This window comes from Stomoxys calcitrans, chromosome 2 (assembly GCF_963082655.1).
Source record: "Stomoxys calcitrans chromosome 2, idStoCalc2.1, whole genome shotgun sequence".
Taxonomy (NCBI): domain Eukaryota; kingdom Metazoa; phylum Arthropoda; class Insecta; order Diptera; family Muscidae; genus Stomoxys; species Stomoxys calcitrans.
In genome coordinates this window covers 36,361,991-36,385,623 of record NC_081553.1, presented here as the reverse complement: position 1 = coordinate 36,385,623, position 23,633 = coordinate 36,361,991, and the positions used below count along the sequence as shown (strand labels likewise).

The following is a 23,633-nucleotide window of genomic DNA, read 5'->3' as shown; positions in this document are numbered from 1 at the left end:
CTCGATATAAAAAACGTCGGCGAAACGTTGGCTGAAAATCGGCGGAAAAGTAGTACTCTATTAAAAGTGAGGAAAATCGGAAAAAACTTTTATAGTGGCAACCCTTGAAACTATTGCCGGCATCATTTTAGTTTGTTTCATTGGTTCGTATTTCTTCATTTATTTGAGAAAAAATGTATAAAATAGAGAAAACAATAAGTGCAGATAAAGAAACGTGTTTTGGTATGGAGATAAAAACATTTAATTGCTGTTAAATTTCGCTCACGAAACAATTACAAATTTCAGCGGCTATTCCGAAAACAGAATAGAATACCAACCCTAAATCTCCTCAATTACGTTAATTAACCCATAATGGCAATACTTTTTTTTTGTTTTGTTTTTTCAACGTTAAGCTGAGTATTCTGTTCAGCTTTTCAGTCGGAATGCTGTCAAACTCCATATAATAAAACGTCTTCCAAAATCTAAAAAAAAAAATATAAGTGCATACTGGTACTAAAATAAAAGCAGCAATCATGTGATAGCAGCCTTACGATACTCACATCGACATTAAAATATCTAAATCGATTATTTGGAAATCTAATAGCCGATTTTTTCGTATGCATAATCAAAAGTCGATTTCGAGATCTCTACTGCACAACATCCATCCTTTATCCTTTTTTTGACAAAAAATATTAAATTAATATAACATAAATGAAAGTAAATTATGAACTATTAGATGTATACTGCTTATGCATTTAGCAAACACAAAATAATGTATAGGTATTTAAAGGCAGTATAAAAAAAAGAGTGAAGAGAAAATCAGTCGATTGAAACATGTTCGTGAAAATTGCAATACACAACAAATACGAAGAAGTACAAGGACTAGAAAACAATGAGACGTCGTCAAGTGAAATAATACAAATAATACATTCCGCTTGCAAAAAAAGAATAAAGTTAAGGACAACGAAACAATTAATACAACAAGTTGTCGGCGAATGAGTTTGGATAGTGGTAATCAAATCCCCAAAGGAAATCATCAGTGACGACGAGGACGACCCTATCACAACACCCACCCCCTCAAACCACTTCTACCACCACAACCAATACCACTTGGAAGAAGCTGGAAAATTTGTTGAAGTGTGGGAAAATGCAGTGGTATTACAATATATTAGCTAGACGACCATATCTTATGGTTTTGTTCATCACAGTTTTCTGTACGGCCTGCATTATTGTATCACTAACGACAAACACATTACCGGACTTTACAGATCCAACTTTGGTGAGTTATAATTCTTTTTTAAAGGGTTGGTAATGGGTGAGGACTTGTTGATTAATTCGGGGCTACATCAAAAATATTTCTTTTTATGAAGTGTTGGGTGGCAAATAAGTATGTTCATTAACCCTTTGAGGACCAGTGGGACATATATATTACATTTAGTATTTTTGCCTGAAAAATAGCACTTGATCGATAGAGAACGAGTGTATGATAGATTTTTCTCGCTTATTTATGGTAAGATGTCAAACTAAAAAATTTGCTTTATTTTTTTTTTTTAATTTAAAAAGGTCTTTATAGATTTTATAGACTAGGGGCTACATTTTCAGTATTGTCGGTGTCAATGCCTCCTCTAACTCTTAACTTTTTTGCTGAATTCGATTTATGATATACTTTTCCTTAATGACCTATCTCTTATGCAATTATGTTTTTTATTCTGTAAAATTGGAAATTTTATTGCCTTATTATAGATAATTTTTTCAGTAATATTTACTTTAGTAGCCAAAAATGATTAAAATTAGACCAAAATGGTAAATTGATGTCTTGTAGTCTACACATCTATTTTCCAGTGAAGACAAAAATGTCTTGGCTATAACCGAAAATTGAACTCCTGAAGTTAAATCTTTTTTTAAATGCTTTAATACATCATAAATAATTATGGGCTTATAGACGTTTTGCATATTTTTTAAGCTACATATTATTTTCTATCGTATAAAAAAAAACTCAATAATGAAAACAAAAAGGTCATACAACAAAAACTCAGTCAATGAACACAAAGAAAAAAAAAAATGCTCACTAAACAAGTAAAAAGGCGTTAAGTTCTGCCGGGCCAAACTTTGGATACCCACCACCTCGGGTATATATTTAAACCACCTTTAGTCATAATTTGGTGAAAAATTCATAATTTACGCCCTCGATTGGGACCAAATACGACACCGATATTGAGACATCTAAAAAGTACACGTCATTGTTCAATTTTGTGGAACAAAATATTGGTCTCCTTGGTAGCCATATACAAATATAGACCGATCTGAACCATATACGAATCGGATGTCAAAAAGCCTAACATAAGTCACTAAGCAAATCTGAACCGATCTACGACAAATTAAAGAGGGCTGTCGAAGGGCCTAACACAGCTCGCTGTCCCAAATTTCGACGAAATCGGAGAATAAATGCGCCTTTTATGGGTCCAAAACCTTACATCGAGAGATCGGTCTATATGGCAGCTATATACAAATCTGCAGCGATCTGGGCCGAATTGCAGAAAGTGGTAGACGAGCTTAACGCAACACTTACTTTACTTTAATTGGCTATGACAGGATATTTGTTCCTCTAGCCGAACGTAGAATAGCGTTCCAAGCACCTCGATCTTCTGGGCTCATTCTAAAATCTCCGAAACCAAGTTTCGAGGTGTCAGAAGTTGCCTTACGCAACTCATTGTCCCAAATTTGGCGAAATTGGAGAATAAATGCGCCTTTTATATGCCCAAAACATTATATCGAGAGCTCGGTCTATGTGGTAGCTATATCTAAATCTGAACCGATTTGGTTGAAATTGAAGCAGGTTATCAAAGGGCCTAACACAACTCCCTGTCCCAAATTTGGGCGAAATCGGACAATAAATGTGCCTTTTATGAGTCTAAAACCTTAAATCGATAAATTGGTCTACATGGCAGCTATATCCAAATATGGGCTGATCTGTGCCATATTGCACAAAGATATCCAGGGGCCTAACGTAACTCACTGTCCCAACTTTTGGCAAATTCGGGCAATAAATGCGCCTTTTATGGGCGCAATACCTTAAATCGAGATATCAGTCTTTATGGCAGCTATATCCAAATCTGAACAGATCTGGCCCAAATTGAATAAAGATGTCGAAGGGCCTTACACAACTCACTCTCCCAAATTTCAGCAAAATCGGATAATAAATGTGGCTTTTATGGGCCTTAGACCCTAAATCGAAGGATCGGTCTATATGGCAGCTATATCCAAATCTAAACCGATCTGGGCCAAATTGAAGAAGAATGTCGAATGGCCTAGCACAACTCACTGACCCAAATTTCAGCAAAATCGGATAATAAACGTGGCTTTGATGGGCCTAAGACCCTAAATCGGCGGTTCGGTCTATATGGGGCTATATCAAGGTATAGTCCGATATAGTCCATCTTCGAACTTAACCTGCTCATGGAAAAAAAGAATATGTGCAAAGTTTCAGCTCAATATCTCTATTTTAAAAGACTGTAGCGTGATTTCAACGGACAGATGGACAGACAGGGCTAGATCGTCTTAGATTTTTACGCTGATCAAGAATATATATACTTTATAGAGTTGGAAAGGGATATTTCGATGTGTTGCAAACGGAATGACAAAATGAATACACCCCCATCCTTCGGTGGTGGGTATAAAAAGGTCTTATAACATAAACTCAATCAATGAGCATAAAGAAAAAGAAATGATTACTAAATAAGTCAACATAGCAAAGTAGCTAAACGAAAAAGTTTCTCAACTGAATGTCTTAAATTTCACCGCATCAAATAAAGATCTTTTAGAAAAACAAATTTGCTAAGCCAACAAAAAAACTCTAATGACAAATATTGCACATTGTTTATTTATTGGTTTAATTGTACATCAAAAGCATTTTTTGGCTCTGGATATTTAAGCTTCATAGGCAGCTGTCGACAGCATTCTCATTCAGTCGAATGATAATGCTGCCATCTTTGGTAAACATAGCAAAGACTAAATTCTCCTATCTTCGCAGCAAAATAACAACGGACGGAGAAAGTTTGGAGATGCAGTAACATCTCACATAACACAAAAGTCGGGATCTTCAACAGTAGTGTGAAATCTATTTTATTATGTGGTTGTACAACTTGGAGCTTGACACAAGCAACTACCCGTAAAGTCCAAGTTTTCATAAATCGCTGCCTACGACAAATACTGCGAATTTTCTGACCAAACCGTATTTAAAATGAAAAAGAGAAATGTCCTAGAATGGAACCCGCAAGGACAGCAACGGAGGGGACGCAAGAAAAACACATGGATCCGCTGTACGAAAAGAGGGTTGGAATCAATCCATATATAGTGGAATCAACAATATAGCTCGATAGAGAGAGCTTGTTGATGCCCTATGTTCACACTGAACAGTTTACTATTGACCCTATTTTATTGTGATACTAGCCGAACCGGGTCCGCTGCGCTGCGCCTTCTTTTACTTTAAATGGAACAAAATTATCCTCTGAATATTTATTTTTGACAATTGAAGAGCTTTTAGTGAAATACCATGCTACGAAAATAGTATGTGTATATAGCTTGAGAAACAGTATAACAATATCAGTGCCTTTATCTAAATTCCATATGATCCTCATTCATCTATGAATTCGTTTGGAGGGTTTATGGTCATTTAAGTTTGGATGTTAAAGACTTATTTAAGCTAAACAAATTTATTGGAGCCCGATATTCTCATATGGATTTTGGTAGTGGGAAGTGCCCCAGGGTGGTGGTTGGTGGGTTAAGGGAGTGGTGTGGACTCCCAGAAACGTGGTCCCATAAGTGGATATGAATATCGTGCCCTACTCCCAAATACCTTTCATTTGAGTCCCAAATTGCCAAGATCAATAGATATGTATGTCCAATTTAGGGATGTTTTGTGTAATGTGGTGGTCCCCCAGACACTTAGCTCTGAAAAAATATTAGCATTGTGCTCTACCCTCAAAAACCATTTTGTAAATCTCATATTGCCATTGGTATAAGGGGAGTTTATGGGATGAGGTGTCCCCCAAATGCTTGGCCCCAAAATTGTTTATTAAATTCGTTTTTAAATCTCAAATACCTTTCATTTGTGCAAAACATTACCATGGTCGTTAAATTTTTACTATTTGGGGGGTATTTTGGGCGAAGGGCGGTGCCCAAATACAAAGTTAGGGAAGTGGGTACCAATTTCATGCTCTACTCCCCATTCACTTGGGCCCCACATTGCCATGGTCGGTAAAAATGTTCGATTTAGGGGGGTTTTGGGGGAGTGAGGTGGTCGCCCAAACACTTAGCCCTGAAAATAAACCAGCATTTTGCTCTACTCTCAAATATCATTTATTTGAACCCCATATTGCCATTGGCCTCAAAACTGGATATCAAATACGTTTGCTAATTTTAAATACCTTTTATTTTAACCCCTTATTGCAAAAGTCAGCAAATATGTCCGGTTTGGGGTATGGGCCCTAAAAACTATCAATAGCGAGCTCCACTCTCTTTAAGACCCAAATTTTCATGGTGAGCAAATACGTCCTATTTGCGGGTGGGACGTTAGACAGTTGGTACCGAATGTTGATATCACATTCGTAGTCTACTCCCAATTACCTTTCATTTGAGCCCCATATTTCCATAGTCGAGAAACATGACCCTTTTTGGGGGGCTGTTTATAGGGATGGGGCGGCCACTCAGTGATTTGACCCTGATAATATATATCAGATACTTGTTCTACTCTAAAAAAACCTCTTATTTGAGCCCCACATTGCAATAGTCAGCAAATACGTCCTATTTGGGTGGTTTTATGGGGTTGGGGTGGCCCATAAAGGCTTTATCCCGAATATTGATATCAGATTCGTGCTTTAATCCCAAAGACTTTTCATTTGAGCCCCATATTGCTATGGTCGTAAATTTGTCCCCTTTGGGAGGTGTTTTGGGGATATCAAATTCGTAATCTACTCGCAAAGACCATTCATTTGAGTCCCATATTGCCATTGTCGTTAAATATGTCCAATTTAGGGTGGCTTTGGGGGTTGGGGTGGTCCCCCAAACACTTGGCGCGACAATTGGATATCAGATACGTTTTCTACTCTTAAATACCTTTCATGTGAGTCCCATATTGTCGTGATTGGACTATATCTATATTTGATAGGTTTTGGGGGTGGGGCAACCCCGCTAGGTACCCCATCCGAAATTTGGATACCAAACTTTTGTTTGTAGTTTACTATAAGAGAGCACATAAAATTTCGGTTAAACCGCAGCACACATCTCCGAGATCTGGCGTTTCTGAAAATTAGGGTAAGGGGGAGGGTCCTACTTTTGGATATGAGAAGGCAAGGTCCTATATTTTTGGACATGCCTTGTTAAATAGCAAGGTGTAGGAAAGGTCTCTGGCATGTCTTTCTCCAAAATATCGTAAGGCATTCCACAAGCAGCTTTTACTCTTGAATTTTCCCGCTGGGTTGTGTACGTGCATAATAATGTGCAATAGTATGTGTGTATTTCCACTTCCACTGATCTACATGTCAGTAAGGGTGGTGTCCCTTACTCTTGGCCCCAATATTGGGAGTCAAATTTGTATCCACATCCCAAATATCTGTTTTTTTTGAGTCTCTTATTTTAATGATCGGTAAATATGTTCTGTTTGAGAGGATATTTTTTCCGAAAGGGCCAGACTTGAAGCCCATATTCCTACTTAATTTCCTATGAACATTCCATTAAAGAACCGGGGTTACTCTCATACGATATCAATGAGTGCACTCCGGGCTCCCATTAGACACTTGGCCAAGAATTTGAGATTAGATTCATGCTTTACCCCCAAACCCCAATTTGGGGAGGTTAAGGGGCAGGAGAGGTTAGAGTTTTTGAGTTACAATAAGGTTCTAAACAATATTTAACTTGAACCGCCCCAGCAATCTCTAAGATCTGCAATTTTTTTTTAAATTGGGTATAAAATTTTGATAATCTAGCTAAGTTAATGCCGATATTCTACATCACAGCAGATCGTTCACTCAGCGATAGGGACTATGCACTGGACCGACCTTTGGTACAAAAGTACGATTGCCTAGAAGAGCTAACTTTTGGTATTTGGGTTTGTACGTGGCCATCTTTTGTTGTTTGTAGATATTTACCCCAGGTTACACCACAGTGAAGTCAGCCGTTCTGTCTTAAGCCGTTTTCCTTATCAGTGGATCTTGAAGATGGTTGATGGGGGGCAAATTTACATATGTATAATAAGGTACATGCATGAGAAAACCGTCTAAAAATTAGAAAAAAAATTTAATTTTTAGCATAGTAGGTGTGAGGTGGCCGTTGGCTTTGCTTTTCAATTGCAAGACAATCTTAGATCAAAAGAGAAATAGAGAAATCTAAATAGTTGGACAAGGAATCTATAGATTACTCCCTCCTTCTAAACTATTTTATTAATTTTATGATTATCCATTTTGTCGTAATTTTTTGCAATTTAGTTTTTCTGTTAATACTTGTATTTCTTTCTTTCAGGGTTTTGAAACACGAGGCACTGATATAGGCAAACGCCTAATAGCATGGCACAATTTGATACAAGAAACTGGCCCATCGAATTTGCTTGTGGCAAATCCAAGCGATCTTCAACATCAAGCGGAACGCAATGAATATGGCATCAATGATTATCATCATTCCATTGGGAGAAAAAATCGTCGCAATCGCAAACGTAAAAATCGCAAGCAGAGAAAAAATCAACGACAACGGAGTAGAAATAAAACTGAATTGGCAAATGAAATCATCACATTCAAGAATCGTTTGAGACCTAAAGCCAAAAATCATAGTGCACCTAATGAGGGGGCTGAACGTTATAATGCCTCAGCCGGCATGTCTTGGCATGGCGATAATGGCGTATTTAAAGATTATGAAATCACTAATGACACATCATCTTCATTGGCCTCATCATCGGTGTCGTCCAATACTTCCAGATCCAATGAGCATGGCATATATGGTCTCAATATGACCTTTGTCGATGAAGATGATCACCGTGAACGCATACAAACGAAGAAGAGCACATGGATTATACTGCAAAGAGCTGAATTGCCATCGGCTTCAGACAGTGGTGAAAGTATACGATTACCCATAGAGGGCTACTTTTGTGACTCGCCAGCAAAAGAATATTCACATTTTGTGGTTGAACGTGTTGGGCCTAATGCCACCGATTCACTCTTTGATATAAACGGCATTTTGGCCATGTGTGTATTGCAAGATCAAATCACTAAGGTACCTTACTACGAGGAGTATTGTGAACGGGAAATGATTAGCAATAATTGTTGTCGTCCCTGGTCTTTGGCGAATTATGCCACTCTTTTGGCCAATAAGAGTTCGTGTTTTGATTTGACAGTAAGTGCTAACTAAAACCGCACCGAGTGAGACAACATTATGATGTTGATTTAAATCATTTGTTTTTTTTTTTCAGCATGAAGACATTTTGCTATTGCAAAATCTTTTGCTTACTTGCTTTGAATATTTCCATGACTTAAAGCTAAGCAATGATTGCAGCGAAAGAAAATGTTTTGCTCCACCTGAATGTACTCGTAAAAATATTGTCTTCAATATTCTACACTATTTGACTGATTATAATATTATAAAAGTAAATGTAAGTATAAATTTATTTAAATTGGTTGCATTGAAGTTGATTAGGTTGCTTCGAGGGACCTAGTGGAGGTGTATTTAAAGAGCGTTGCATGGCTGATATTATAGGGTTTCCTATGACATGGCTAAGGCCCCGGTTAAAATGTTCAGCTACAGAATCATAATTTATGCTCTATATACGTACTTCTAATATATGTGTCCCACAGCCTCTTGAAAGTCTTCAATACGAAAGTTAGTGCCAAAACCACTAACAATTTTGTCACTTGTTTCGTTCATCAACTCGTCGAAACAGTTGATTTTGAATATTTGGTAAACGAATCGAATGACAAAAAGTAAGTGATTTTGGCAAATCGGATAAGACTATATCCGAGATAAGAGAAGGCATAAGAATAAGCTTAAAATGTATGAATCCTGGTGAGCGATTCACTTGTCGATTTTTAAAACGTTTTTATATACGGGCGACGGGAATCATTGCTTAGATGCCGAATTGCCAAGTCTCTGGCGATTGGTAAAAGAAGGGCAGAAAAACTGGGTGTTTCAAGCAAGAGCGGACACTCTGCAATTTGACAATACATATGAAAATCCTGCATATTAATGAGGCAATCGATTACTTGTGTTCATTTCTGTGTCTACAGGGCGTAGACTTCCAAACGTATCTAAATTGAGGAGGAGATGACACTTAAGTGGATGCGGACCAGTGCTCCTCCAAAAGATACAAAAACATGTGGTCATATTAACCTGTTATTACACGATAAGACATCTCATATGTTATTTCAAAAGTAGCAACTCTGAAAGTTGTACACATCGTGTGATGCATAAGAAAAATGTAATATGAGAAGTGAGTTTTGGAATAGATATGCCACTTAAAAAACTTTATAATACATATGAGAGTACATGCCGATTAGAGCGCGCTCGATTCGTATTTGATGTACATAAGATAAGTTTTATCAATACAGATAAAACAGCTCATATGACAAGTCTTGTCGTGTAATAGCAGCTTTAGATAGAAATTTGCCCCCATATCATGGTACAATTAAGAGGTAGAGCGTCATTAGCACAATAAAAAAAATCTACCCCCAAAAAAACTACCTTGATTGGCAAATGCAAATGTCAAATTGGTTTTAGAAATCAACGTTGTTTTACAATTTATCTTCTTCAAATGTGTTTTAAAGTTTTATTTTCATCATTATAACACTGTTTTGTTGCCTTTGTGTTAAATATCGGATCAAATAATACATCGTTTAAAGATCTTAGAAGAAAATAAAATCTTTGTTAACAAGCATTTGACATTTAAATTTATTGCAAAATCAAAACTCAGCTGTTCGCATGACCTCACATTATAAAAGCATCCTGCCCTCATCCTCTTCTTTTTCTTTTTCTGTCTTTAGGTCGATAATTACAATATTCTACATTTCTAATAACAAATATCGATAATATCGATACTACCGTTAATTTCCTACATTTGAAGAAAGAAATACATTTCTACATTGCTAAGTTCGTCCGGCGCAATTGGCAAGTTTGTCTGGGTCACCCATTATGGCCCGCATGACTTCTCTTTATATGTTAAGTTAAAAATTGTTTCAGATGTTGGAGGTCATAGCAGAAATGAGCGTGCAAACTTTAGCCATATCGGATAAGAATTGCGCCCTTTAGGTCAGTCTCAGAAGTACCCCTATTCTAGATCTGAGATAGAGGCTTTATCAGGTTTTGAACCGATTCAGACCATATTTCGAACTGATGGTGGAGGCCACCGTAGCGTAGAGGTTAACTACATGCTGTCTAAGCAACACCTTTTGGGCTGTTATCGCAGGGACCATCCAAATCATCATCTTGTGTATAGATATCCACCGCCCAGAAGCCTTAAGGTAGATCTTCATGATCTAGGGCATGAGGTTCAGCGATACAAGAGAGAACCTCTAAATCAAGCGGCATGTCAAGCAGGTTTAGACAACCTTCATACCTTCCCCGGCAAACCAGAGTAGTTGTGGCTCAATTACGTTCCGGATTGATGCAGACGTGCAAGATGTATGTCCCGATTGTAACCAGGGGCCGCATGATACACGTCACCTGTTTAAATTCCCAGCAAGACTCACTCGATTCAGACCCAGATCCCTGTGGATGCACCCCATCTTAGTCGGAGAGACGAAAGATAGAACAAAACAAATTGCTACAACAACAACAACAACAACAACCTTTGTCATCCCGGCACGGGATAGCTGTGAGCATCACACAGCCCGGAAAATTGAGGTCCGATCTTGCAGAAGATTAGCTGCGAGCTATCGGGCGCGTCCACAAGTAGCGGATAGTGGGATGCTCCATACGGAGTAGCTGCAACGGCAGTCGCGGACAATCAGCGGTATCGAGCGGAGAAAGTCTCATTGAGAGGTCGGGCGGCACCGGCTCTTGCACAAATACTGAGTGCCTATAATGCTCGATATGACAAATAACCAATGGCCACCCTGTTCCCTTGGACCGGAACGAGCTTGCTCACATACAGGAGCTTGGCGACGACAACGACGACCATTGTCATGATCGGATTACTATTTTTTTTTTAAATATTGCAAATAACGGAACTTTGCAAAAAAAAATATCGATAGCATCAATACCGCCATCGATATTTTGTCAACTCTAATGTTGAGTTTACATGGCACATCTGATGCATGGTCATTGTAATAGTTAAAACAAAAGTGTATTCGTCACATGTAGACATAACCACCAGCCATGGCTGAAAAATCAAAATCATTTGAGTTTTTCGATGAATGACCTCTATCGATTACCGTTTACAAAGAATGGTGTAATCACTAATTGACAGATATTGAAAAACACGTTCTGTTACAAAAAAGATTAAGAAATTAGAAGGAAAGTATGAAAAATTAAATAAAATCAAAGAAAAGATGAAATCGATGTACCGTTTTGGGCAAAAGCTGTAATCAACACATACACACGATGAGTACGATCATGATGTGCTATGTTTATGCTGAGTTTACATGGCACATCATGATGCTTGAACATCATTGTATTGGTGAAAATAAAGGTGGATGAGTCACATGTACACATGACCATCAATTATCAACTCCATGGCAGCCAATTATACGTACCGGATCGATTCGATGGAGTCCTACATCGGCAAGGGCTGCCGGCTCAGCGAACAACACGCCGTTACAACAAGATGTTGAAAAACATGTGTCCAAAATAAAGCCAAAAAAGAGAAGAAAAGTAGGGGAAAATAAGTAAAATCAAAGAAAAACTTGATGTATTGTTTTTGACAAAAGTTGTAATCGATTCGATGATGACAATCAACACGATGAACATGATGTGCCGTATAAACTGCCTATAACTCGGAGTGAACCCATTGATTTAGATTTAAAATATGCCTCATGATTTAATTTATGATAAAATCGACTATAATAAATTAAAAAATATTTATAAATTTTTATTTATTTTTTTCTTTCTAGGAAACAAATATATTCCTAAAATTCTCCATGATATTTGTGCCAGTTTCACATGCAAGAAAAATTTTACCATTATTTCATGAATGGGAAAAAGTGTAAGTAGCAATTTACTTTTGTTCTCTTCTCTTGTTTACCATTAAATTGTTTAAATGCGCCTTAGCGTATAACGATCGATTGGACCTGGTAATGTTGGCTTAGCACCAATAGCCGCTGGTTTCGATATTGCATCATTATATGTTGAACGTCCGCAACGATAGATTTTTCGAAGCTCATTTTTCAATTCCAATCGTTCTTTATTTATCATTAAATCCTTACGGAAAGGTACCTGAAACATTTCCATTTCTTTGATGCAACTGTAAAAGTTGTCATAAGTGGTTTCTTTATATTTCATGCTATTAACAGTGGCAAAATCTTTAGCGTGATTGCGCAACGATACAAAGTCATCAGGAGAAAATACAAGTTGATAGCAACTTTTTGATAAGTTCTTTGCCATTTTCTCCAAAAGCCTATTATCAATGGTATGAGATTTGTAATAAAGATCATATATATCTTTTCGACAAGTTTTCAAACGTTGGACATATGCTTCGTATTCCTCAGCTTTATTTAATAGTCCTGGCCAAATTTTGCTCTTAATGCCTTTTCCATTTATTAGGAGATTATTTCCAATAAGTCCACTGATTAACTCCTGATCACAAGAGGGCTTATGGTGGTGCAACTTAATGGGTTTAATTTTGTCCAAAAGCTTGTAATCTGTTTGATGGTTTGTTGTGGTCTCCATGGGACAGTTACATTTGGTTGCCATATTAGGTTATTTCTTTTAAATTTCTGATGTCGACAATGTTTCATGAAATTTTAATAAAATGTTTTTTTTTTCTTCTTATTTCTAGTGACTTAAGCAATGAACTTGTCCGGGTTGCTGCGATGGATTTGGGTTTGGAAAATGAATTATTCAATGAATTATTATTAACCGATGTCTGGCTGGTGGCACTGGGTGGCATATTTGTTATGACTTGCATGTGGCTGTATACAACATCTCTATTTGTTACTATAATGACTTGCATTGCTGTGATATTTTCATTAGGTTTAGCATACTTTGTTTATACTCTAGTATTTGAGATGTCCTTTTTCCCATACATGAATCTTTTGGCTGTTGTAGTAATCATAGGTAAGTGATTTAAACCATTTGATTTCCTCTTCTACATAAGTTAATGGCATACCCAAACAGGGCTGAGGAATTGACCGGAGTCAAAGTCGGACTATTGAGCTGGTGTCGGAGTTTGGTTCGGAGTTGAGCACTCTTGCCCCCACTCTGAACCAAACTCCGATCGCTAGACTCCGCAGCCCTGCTCCCAAATTAGTATCATTCTCCCACTTTATGTTTATTCGGCCCATGCCATTCTATTCAAAACATGAGAGCAGTATGAATATCGAGTGGTGAGTTTCATACTCTCACAGCAGAGCATGGACAGAATAAACATAAAGTGAGAGAATGATACCAATTTGAGGGTGCCATAACTACATCAATGTTATGGTCATTTACATTTGTTTAGTTGTTACAACTTATGCCTAAGAGCGGGGATAATTGGCTTAAGAGGGTGAAGTGTTTCCACACTGTGACAGCTAAGGACTAAAGTAGTCGCCTGTTGTCCGGCTATAATCGCTAGGTACTTTGAGACTTTGTTGGGCCATTGTCTTCTAGATAATAGCACTCAGTATTTGTGCAAGAGCCGGTGCCGCTCGGCATCTCATTGAGAATCGCCGCTCGATACGGCTGGTTGTCCGCGTCTGCCGTTGCAGCTACTCCGTATGGAGCATTCCACTTTCCACAACCTGTGGACGCGTCTGGTAGCTCACAGCTAAGCTTCTCGTGACAGCAATGAAGACCACACAGATCGGACCTCAATGTTCCAGCCTGTGTGGTGCTCACAGATATCCGGTGCCGGGCAATCACGTAAAAATTTCTTCTAAAATCGGTGTCGCACGCGGGTTGTCGTTCGGACTCGGCTTTAAAAATGGAACAGCACACATTGATATGTCAGAAGTTTCTGTTATGTTTGTGTTGTTGTTGTAGTAGCAGTGTGTAGTACACTGAGGCGACAGCCCTTGTCGATGAAGGGATTCATGGGGTCAATCCGGTACATACAACCGGCTGCCATGGGATTGGTCCGATTTGTGTGGTGTTCATTGGTGTCACAAGAAGCTTAGCTGAGGCTGAGCGGCACCGTTTCTTGCACAAATACTGAGCGCCTATGATGCTCGATATGACAAGGCGAGGAGTTTTTGGCACCTTTAAATAGCCAATGGCCGCCTTATTCCCTCGGCGATCAGTCCTTTGGACAGGAACGAGTTTGCTCACGTACAGGAGTTTGACGAGGAAAATTTTGGCTACAACAATAACAACTACCATTTTTATACCCTCGACCATAGGATGGGGGTAATTTCGTCTACCCATAAAGTATATTGATCGTCATGTCATTTTAAGTCGGTCTAGCCATGTCCGTCCGTCTGTCTGTCTGTCGAAAGCACTTTCGAAGGAGTAAAGCTAGCTGCTTGAAATTTTGCACGAATACTTCTTATTAGTGTAGGTCGGTTGGGATTGTAAATGGGCTATATCGGTCCATGTTTTGATATAGTTGCCATATAAACCGATCTTGGATCTTGACTTCTTGAGCCACTAGAGGGTGTTTTGTTATGACTTCCAACAACTATGCTCAGTATGGTTCAAATCGGTCCATTACCTGATATAGCTGCCATATTAACCGATCTTGAGCCACTAGATAGCGCAAATCTTATCCGATTTGGCTGACATTTTGTAAGAAGTGGTTTGTTATGACTTTCAACAACTGTATCAAATATGGTTTTAGTTGGTCCATAATCTGATATAGCTGCCATATAAACCAATCTGTGATCTTGATTTCTTGAGCCTCTCGAGGTCGCAATTACTATCCGATTTGGCTGAAATTTTGTACAACGACTTCTCTCATTACACAAGAACATAAGCAGGCAGGGAATAGGGTCTAGAAATCAATAGATCGAAATTTATGGCTGGAACACTTGAGGCATTGACATTGACACATGAAGTTTGCCCCTGTTCCTTAATGTAATGTTCATGGGCAAATATGCATTTGTAAATACCACGCGCAGCACTCATGCGCACTCATGCGCACGTATGCGTTCAAATGCGCCTAAATGTGTCTTTGACTCGACTTACATACTATGCCCCGATGGTAGGACCTCAGACACTTTTGACGATTAGGCATATCGATAGTGATAGAGTGTGGAACAGAGCCATCTATCGCATACGTGGTCCCAAGACGAACGAAGTGACAAACGTCATCCACAGCGCTAAATCGCTCAAAAGACTGGACTCCAACGAATTTTCTTCATTGCTGCTGAAGATTTTGGATATACTAGAAGGCTTGTTCCTGACAAGGATCTTTCAAGTCTCTCGTATAGTTCCCGATGTATGATAAATGTTTGGAGTAATCGCAAGAAAGGATTTTAATGAGGGAAAATCGTACAAGCGTATTTCGCTTCTCTCCTCTAAAAGGATTCTTTCAGAGCTTTGGTGTAGAATTTTAAAGTACTCAACTAGGTCAAGCTGTGCCCAATGACGGTTATGGGAACTGGACCATTCCAAGGCTTTAGATATGTTCAGCTAAACCACTCTTTTTGAGGCCAACATGTCCCATCAGCCATGCTCATAAGCGTATAAAGGCCTCTGGGGGTTTGACTAAGCACCCCCAGAAAAGTTCAAAGGGTTTTAAGGTCGATGGGTCAAAGATTCGATGCCGTAATGGTTCTGTTGTCACAGAAATGTTCCTCACATGTTACAATGCCAATTTGCTATTAGTCATGAGTAAAACCAGGGGCAATAAAATCGCTTGTCGATAACACTTCGGTAGCAGAGAAAGAAATATTTTTAACTACATTCATATATAATATAAGACAATTGAGCGGCTAGTTCTTAACTACTTCTCGGAGCCGTGGCATAAGATTCCCACCTAACAAAATGCAGCTCTTCAAACTGCGTTCTTAGATAGACTACCTCCATCAGTTGACAAAGGCTGAAAATAGCATACGAGCGTATTGAACTATTTTCGCAGTAACCATCCAAATCACCATCTTGTGGATAGGCATGCAATTGCTATCCATCATAAAAGATTCAGCGCTACAAAAGAGAGACTCTAAAAAAAGTAGCGTATTAGGCGGTTTTTAATAACATGCACAATGATACGGTGGTGAATGCTGTTCTTGTTCACCATCAGCCCATAACATCCGATAAAGTTCAATTGAGGTTTTCGCAGAAATCGCTCTACGGGCGACTTCATGGCACTTCTGTCGGAATGTTAGAGTCACTCAATCCATCAGTTTGGTGAGAGTAAGGTTGTGACTCTGGATATCTCTACACGGTGCACTACTATCAAAGCTTGTCGCATTTGGTGTCGGTAATGGCTTCGTTGGATTTATTTCGAGATTTCTCAGAGATCGCACTATTCGAGTCTTTTTAGATGGGTTCTCATCCAATGAGCACAAATTGACCGCAGGTGTACCCCAGGCTCTGTTCTTTCTCCTTCTCTTTTTCTTATCTTCATCAACGATCTGTTGGATCAGACATCGAATCCGATCTACCCTTTTGCGGGTGATAGTAATTTTTGTCATTCGTACTCATTCGGTCGAGTCTTCAAGAGATTGAGGACAAGAGACCGGTCATGAACGATACACCTTGCCAGGATTTGCTGGCCATTTCTGAGTGAGGTCGAATGAATCGGGTAGATTTTAACGCACGGAAGACTCAGTGCTGCTTGTTGTCACACAAACGAATCACTGACCCATTACGATCATCTTTGTCTATCAACGGTGTAGATGTAGAGCAATCAGAAGCTTTTGTTGTTTTGGGCATTAAAATACAAAGTATTGGGTTGCCCAAAAAGTAATTGCGGATTTTTTAAAAGAAAGTAAATGCATTTTTAATAAGACTTAGAATGAACTTTAATCAAATATACTTTTTTTCTAAAGCAAGCTAAAAATAACAGCTGATAACTGACAGAAGAAAGAATGCAATTACAGAGTCACAAGCCGTTGAAAAAATTTGTCAACGCCGACTATATGAAAAATCCGCAATTACTTTTTGGGCAACCCAATATTTTCGTTGGGCTAAACATGTATTCGAAGTGTTGAAAGAAGCATTAAAGTGTTTAGGCTTCCTTAAACGGTGTAAGAATTACTTCACTCCGTCTGATCTTCTTAACATTTACAGCACTTTCATAAGACCGAAAATGGAGTACAACTCACATGTATGGGAGATTGGGGACAGTGGGGTATCCAACACTATTGCCTCCCTTCATTATCGTCGCAATGTGGGTTGTTGGGCGCTGTTCTATCTGTACTTTCATGGTGTGTGTTCGTCTTCTTATTCCTGATGTAAGGATGTATGTCAGGGATACTAGGCATTCCAGGAACTCACACCCGTTTTTAAGCGGACCGCACAATGCATTATAGAGAGAATTCTTATTTCGGCCGAACCTTTCGTATGTGGAATCGACTTCCGGCTAATGTTTATCCACCCACTTTGACATACAAAGATTTAAGATAAATGTCAATAAGCAAAACATCCTTCATATTGTACTTGTGGTATGATAAACACTAGCGATCACAACAGTTTCAACCAAAGTTAGTGAAACGAAACGGAAGGGAGGAACATTGGTCCTATGGAAGTCTGTCCAAAGATATGTTAGCTGTTAGGATGGTTGCTACTCAAGACTCAACATTGTTATGACCCTCCCGCTTTCCTCTAGAGTACAGTTTTAGTTGATGTAATGTGGGCGATTGTCTTTTGCTCTTTTAACTTAATAACATTTTTATAATTTTTTTTTTACATTTAGGTATTGGTGCAGATGATGCCTTTATTTTTGTTAAAATATGGCAGTGCGTGTTAACAGAACGTTTTTCAAAAACATCAACTATTACAACAAAATCTCTGGCAAATCCTGAACCTGAACAAACTGAAACGTTACAAAACCTGATGGCATTAACATTGAAACATGCTGCTATTTCAATGTTCGTTACATCGATAACAACGGCGGGAGCATTCTATGCATCCTATACAAGTTATATAACAGCCATAAAATGTTTTGGGTAAGTTTTGAAATGTTGTGGTTAAGAAGCTAAAACCTTAATTCATTGTTTCTATTCTTGCCATTTTAGTATATTTGCTGGAACTGCTGTTATAACCAATTATTTTCTAATGATTACTTGGCTGCCGGCATCCATTTCAATTATGGAACGTTTCACTTCCTTTACCACCTGTAGTAAATTACAAATTCAAAAACTCTTGATCATGCTCAATAAGTCAATTAATAGTTTTTGCACAAAACTTGAATTGTGGATAACTACAGCTATACTAAATTATGCCCCCATATTATTTACTCTATTTGGTAGGATTAGGTGCCTCTTGTGCTGATGTTGCAAGTTTGTGTCTCATTGTTTTTTTTCTAATTATTTTTTTCAGGCATTGCTGGCATATGCTGTGGTGTAGTAGTTTTGTACAAACCCGGCCTACAATTACCGGAGAGTTCACATTTTCAACTTTTTGTTTCGAATCATCCCTTTGAAGTGTACAATTCAAAGTTGAAAAATGAATTTTGGTTTGAAAAAGCTATGGCGGTAAGTTGGATATCATTAAACATAAACTTAAAAACAGATAAAATATACCAAAAAAAGTTTATAAACAAATTGTATGTTAGTTTATCCGATTTAGTTCTTAGCTAAATAACATCGAAGTTTTACAGTTCGAAGTCTCTTACCAATACTATAAAGAAGCTGACGACTAGAGTTGTGCGCGAGTCACGTGATTTGTAATCGAGGTCAAAACACAATCACAATCATGGTCACCTGCGTGACCGAGACTGAATAAATATTCGTTGTGCGAGTGAACTTATGCTCACGACACTAATCACAATTCACGACTCTGCAGAAAATTAACACCGAACTCGACCGTTTCGACAATTCCCTGGGATAACTCTGTGGCCCGGCACCCAGAACAGGTGAATTTTGAACCATCTCGTTGAGAGATCTGCAACAGTCGAGGGCGGTTTTTGTGTTCAGAAATACGTTCTCCAGGGATTTAATGGCTGCCCGGCTGTCTGAGAAGATATTAATGCCAATCGTCATAATGACTTTATATCTTAGCCATTCCACCACTTCCTTAATTGCAAGGATCGCCGCTTAATACACACTGCAGTGGTCGGATAACTTTTTCGAGATGACCAGTTCTAGATCTTTAGGGTACACCCCAAAACCCACCTGGTCGTTTAGTTTGGAAGCATCCATATAAAGAAGTCTATGTATCTTCTGTTACCAGAGATATTGTAGTTCCTATCGATTCTATCAGGAATAGTGGTACAGTACTTTTGATCAAAAAGCGGCTCAGATAGAGTGTAATCCACACTGCCTGAAACATCGGATATTGTATCAAGGATAACACAGTGTCCGTAGTCGCCACATGACCAATGAGAAAGCTTCCTTAAACTCACGGCAGTGGTCGCTGCAATTTGGGTAGCCACAATGTTCAGAGGCATAAGATGTAGCATTAAATTCAGTGCATCAGATTGTGTCGTCTTTAGTGCGGCTGTGATGCACAAACAAGCCATCCTTTGGATCCGGTTAAGTATTGAGAAGTAGATGGATTTTTGAAGAGCCGTCCACCAGACCACAACATCATATAGCATTATAGGTCTGACAACTGCAGTATATACCCAATGCCTGACACGCGGTCTAAATCCCCAACTTTTGCCAATGGCTTTCTTGCAGGTGTATAGGGCAAGAATGGCCTCTCTTGGATTTGAAGTTCAATTTCCTGTCCAGCAAAACACGTAGGTATTTTGCTCTTTCTGTGAATGGAATGTTCTCTCCACCCAAGGAGACAAGTTCCACTGTAGGCAACTTGTACCTCCTGCTGAAAAGAACTATTGAGTTGCCCAAAAAGTAATTGCGGATTTTTCATATAGTCGGCGTTGACAAAATTTTTCACAGCTTGTGACTCTGTAATTGTATTCTTTCTTCTGTCAGTTATCAGCTGTTACTTTTAGCTTGCTTTAGAAAAAAAGTGTAAAAAAAGTATATTTGATTAAAGTTCATTCTAAGTTTTATTAAAAATGTATTTACTTTCTTTTAAAAAATCCGCAATTACTTTTTGGGTAACCCAATACTTCTGTCTTGCATGGATTAATACCCAGACCACTTTCGGTAGCCCACTTTGCTTTTGCACGTTGAGCTTCCTGAAGTATATCTCTTAGAGTGCAGGGAAACTTTCCCCTAACCGCTATTGCCACGTCATCAGCATACCTTATTCTTCCAGAGACTATAATATATTGTTAATGGCTATATTCCAAAGTATAGGAACCATATATAGGTCTATCAGACAAAGCTTGTAATTCAACCTGTGATACATCATCAGGGCCTGGCGATTTAAGGGAGTCATAACTTCTTATCGTCCAAAGGATTTTCGGCTCAGACACAATTTCCCCAATAACCTCCGACGAATGCATACCAGTGACAACCTCTCCTGGCGCCACGTTGTCCGTTGGCGAATATCCCGGGAAATGTGTAACAACGAGTAGCTCTAGTGTTTCCTCACCAGACATCTCCACGTCGTCCGTTGGAGAAAATCAACGAGTGGTTCTAGTGTTTCCTCACTAGATATTGTCCATATTTCTGAATATACCCCAACGTAATAGGCCTCGAGGACAGAATCTTCCTAAGTCTAGAGGCCGCATATGTATCCTCCACGGAGCTGCAGAAATCTATCCAGGATTTGTTCTGAGCCTTTCTCAGCTCGCCCTTCTTTTTTCTTTGCTCAGCCTTATAGATATCTCAATTGTGTGGTGCTCTTGCGGCTTTTGCTCTGTTAAAGAGTTTTCTGCAGTCCGTCCTTAGACCAACCAGCTCTGGGGTCTACCATGGCGGTCGCTGTTTGCCTCTTGGCTTGGCACTAGGACATGCTGATACAAGACAAGTGAGTCATTCAGGGCCTTCGTGATCCTCTTGACCACTATGCCTATATCCTCCATAGTTTCCACTTCCTTATCTGGTTTAGAAGGGATCAATCTGCCTTTCTTCCGTTTAGCCGAGGGACCACACATATTATTTATAACTGTGGATCGTGAGTTTTTCGTGGGTCGTGTTTTTCTTGTCTGCTTTAAGCGTGAGTTCTTTGCGGTTTTTGTTTGTTTTGTGGGCGTGTAAAATGTTTCTGATGTTCTTGCCAGTATTGCTTTTGAGTATGCACCTCTTACTACTGGTCTTCTCTGCAAAGACTAGTTTCCATTTTTTCACTAAGAGTGATACCGATATCGTGTAGACAACGCCAAATTTGCATATCATTTGAACAAGGAAACTTTTGACGATTGGTATAATTTTGTCTTTTTTTCTCTTTACCTTTTTAGAATTCGGAAAATTACAAAATGCCATTACGTTTTGTTTGGGGAATACAGCCGACTGATGATGGCGATTATGACAACCCATTTGCCTATGGAAACTTACACTATGACAATAATTTTAATGTCTCTACGAAAAATGCTCAACTTTGGCTTTTACAATTTTGCCAAAATCTTAGGAAACAGCCATTTTATCAATTGACATTCGGAATGCTGTTACCAAACTGTTTTATAGAGAATTTTATAACACTCATGGAGAGAATGTAAGTAAACCTCAAAACTTAAGAGCATATTAAACTGGAGCCAATTCAATATGCCTATGTATTTGTATTTTTTCGTATTCTCTCAATAGGTGCGTTAATAGCATGGATGACACTGATCGTACGCCTTGTTGTGACATCTCTAAATTTCCCTATGAACCGGAAGTTTTCGATATATGTTTACCACAAATCATATCATCGCTTTATGCAACACCCAGGGAATATTTTTGGCCTGGTGTGGCTGGTCCGAAATTTATGGCTTCGCCTAGATTAATGGAGAATACCACTTTAAGTGAGGAAATGGTTAATAACACTTTGGACACCACCATGGCCAATATGACAACGCCACCGCCTATTGTTAAAGCTCTAGTGGTAGAGTTCGAGTCCAATGTATCCTTCTCAACACAATACGATAAGGTTAAAGCTTTTGTCCAGGAAGTAGAGTACTGGTTTGAAAATGAACTAAAGTCGGCCCCTGTGGAAATGCAAAATGGATGGTTCATTAGTGATCTAAAGTTCTATGATGTACAAAACACCCTGCCCAGCAGTACATTGGTGGCCATATGTGTGGCCATGTCAGCCTCTCTGGTCGTGCTACTCTTGGTTACGCTGAATATTTTGATATCCCTCTATGCTGTTGTCACCGTATTGCTAACCATATTTGTTACCGTAGCCATTCTCATAATGCTGGGTTGGAAATTGAACATTTTAGAGAGTGTAACGGTGAGTACAGCAATTGGTCTAGCAGTGGACTTTAGTTTACACTACGGCATACACTATCGCCTCTCACCATCCTGCGAACGTCTGGCGGCCACTCAATTCTCATTATCGAGAATTATTGGCCCCACCGCTATGGCCGCCATTACCACAGGTATTGCGGGAGCATTGATGTTGTTCTCCAGTGTTTTACCCTATCGCCAAATTGGCATATTTTTATTGGTTGTCATGTCGGTCAGCTGGAGTTATTCAACTTTCTTTCTAATGAGTTTACTGAAATTGTTTGGCCCCCAATATGGTTTTATGCAATTCCAATATCCCAGAGTGAAGAAACGCTCCGCCACCAATGGCATTAAGTTCTATGAACGCAAACCCAATTACATTACAGCTAGAGAGCAATTGCTAACACCTTCCAGCTCCGCTGTTGGCGAACTTATCAACTCTGAATCGCATGAATTGGAATCTTTGACATCAAATTCGTTGATTAAAACAATTTCGGGCACTGAGTGTTCGGCTCAAAGTTTCTCCCTGGATTATGAACATTTGCTCAATAATAAGAAATCTGCCAATACGCTGGCTTCGCCGGTGCCCAGCCATCAACAACATCATCATACTCACAAATGTCCAGCATTTAGAAATGGAACTACCGCCCAAACATCATCTGCTAACACCACAACAACCGCCCTTACCATGGCTCTTAATGCCTCATCGGATGTTGATTTGGAAACAGAAAGCAGCAAACCCGAAATAATTGTCTGCCGCAATCATCTGGAAGAAACACGCAGCTAAAAATCGCCAAAATCACAAAACATGACAATGCGAAGTGGCACGGTAGGTGTTTTTAAATAGTATTAAATAGTAGTTTAGTATCTTTTAGAAATAACTGTAAGATGCCTTTTGTAAGATACGTTATTTCTATGGTTTTTGGTTTTTTGGAAAACAGAGACTAGGAATGTTTAAAAAAAAAAAATTAAAACGCTCAATTTTTTGAGGAACGAAAAAGATGGAGAAGAATAATTTGATTTTATGAGTGATTCTATATTTAATAATTGGTGCAGCATTAAACTTTATATTCCCAGATTATTAGGAAATTGTCATTGGCAATGCGGGGATAAGTACAGTACAACATAAGGTTTTGTAATCTTTTTTGTCACTAT

At 38.8% G+C, this 23,633-nt stretch overlaps 2 protein-coding genes and 1 long non-coding RNA gene across 4 annotated transcripts in view; 1 reads left to right on the top strand and 2 right to left on the bottom strand.

Moving 5' to 3' along the window:
- Positions 1 to 199: 199 nt before the first annotated feature.
- On the bottom strand, positions 200 to 11,861 carry LOC106090231 (uncharacterized). The gene is made up of 3 exons (XR_001221777.2): positions 11,709 to 11,861; positions 540 to 652; positions 200 to 461 (listed from the first exon to the last, which is right to left on the bottom strand). It is a non-coding gene; the product is annotated as an uncharacterized LOC106090231 (long non-coding RNA).
- The window catches only part of LOC106090229 (protein dispatched), a 69,195-nt gene continuing 46,173 nt past the window's right edge, over positions 612 to 23,633 (top strand). The window contains exons 1-10 of one of the 2 annotated variants that reach the window (XM_059364073.1): positions 612 to 1,258; positions 7,495 to 8,358; positions 8,435 to 8,614; positions 12,066 to 12,157; positions 12,950 to 13,227; positions 17,948 to 18,200; positions 18,270 to 18,499; positions 18,574 to 18,728; positions 21,509 to 21,762; positions 21,852 to 23,307. In XM_059364073.1, coding sequence (XP_059220056.1) covers positions 1,127 to 1,258; positions 7,495 to 8,358; positions 8,435 to 8,614; positions 12,066 to 12,157; positions 12,950 to 13,227; positions 17,948 to 18,200; positions 18,270 to 18,499; positions 18,574 to 18,728; positions 21,509 to 21,762; positions 21,852 to 23,265 — 3,852 coding nt within the window. In that variant the 5' untranslated portion in view covers positions 612 to 1,126 and the 3' untranslated portion in view covers positions 23,266 to 23,307. Of the gene's footprint in view, positions 1,259 to 7,494; positions 8,359 to 8,434; positions 8,615 to 12,065; positions 12,158 to 12,949; positions 13,228 to 17,947; positions 18,201 to 18,269; positions 18,500 to 18,573; positions 18,729 to 21,508; positions 21,763 to 21,851; positions 23,494 to 23,633 lie in introns of those variants that run through there. The other variant, XM_013256362.2, reaches the window with a different exon arrangement.
- LOC106090230 (uncharacterized) lies at positions 12,023 to 12,983 on the bottom strand. The gene has a single exon (XM_013256363.2). The coding sequence runs from the start codon at positions 12,862 to 12,864 to the stop codon at positions 12,208 to 12,210; it is 657 nt and encodes a 218-aa protein (XP_013111817.1). The 5' UTR covers positions 12,865 to 12,983; the 3' UTR covers positions 12,023 to 12,207.

What these genes read in the sequence shown, in the direction of transcription:
- LOC106090230 (XM_013256363.2), bottom strand. Translation starts at nt 12,864, where the DNA reads ATGGCAACCAAATGTAACTGTCCCATGGAGACCACAACAAACCATCAA.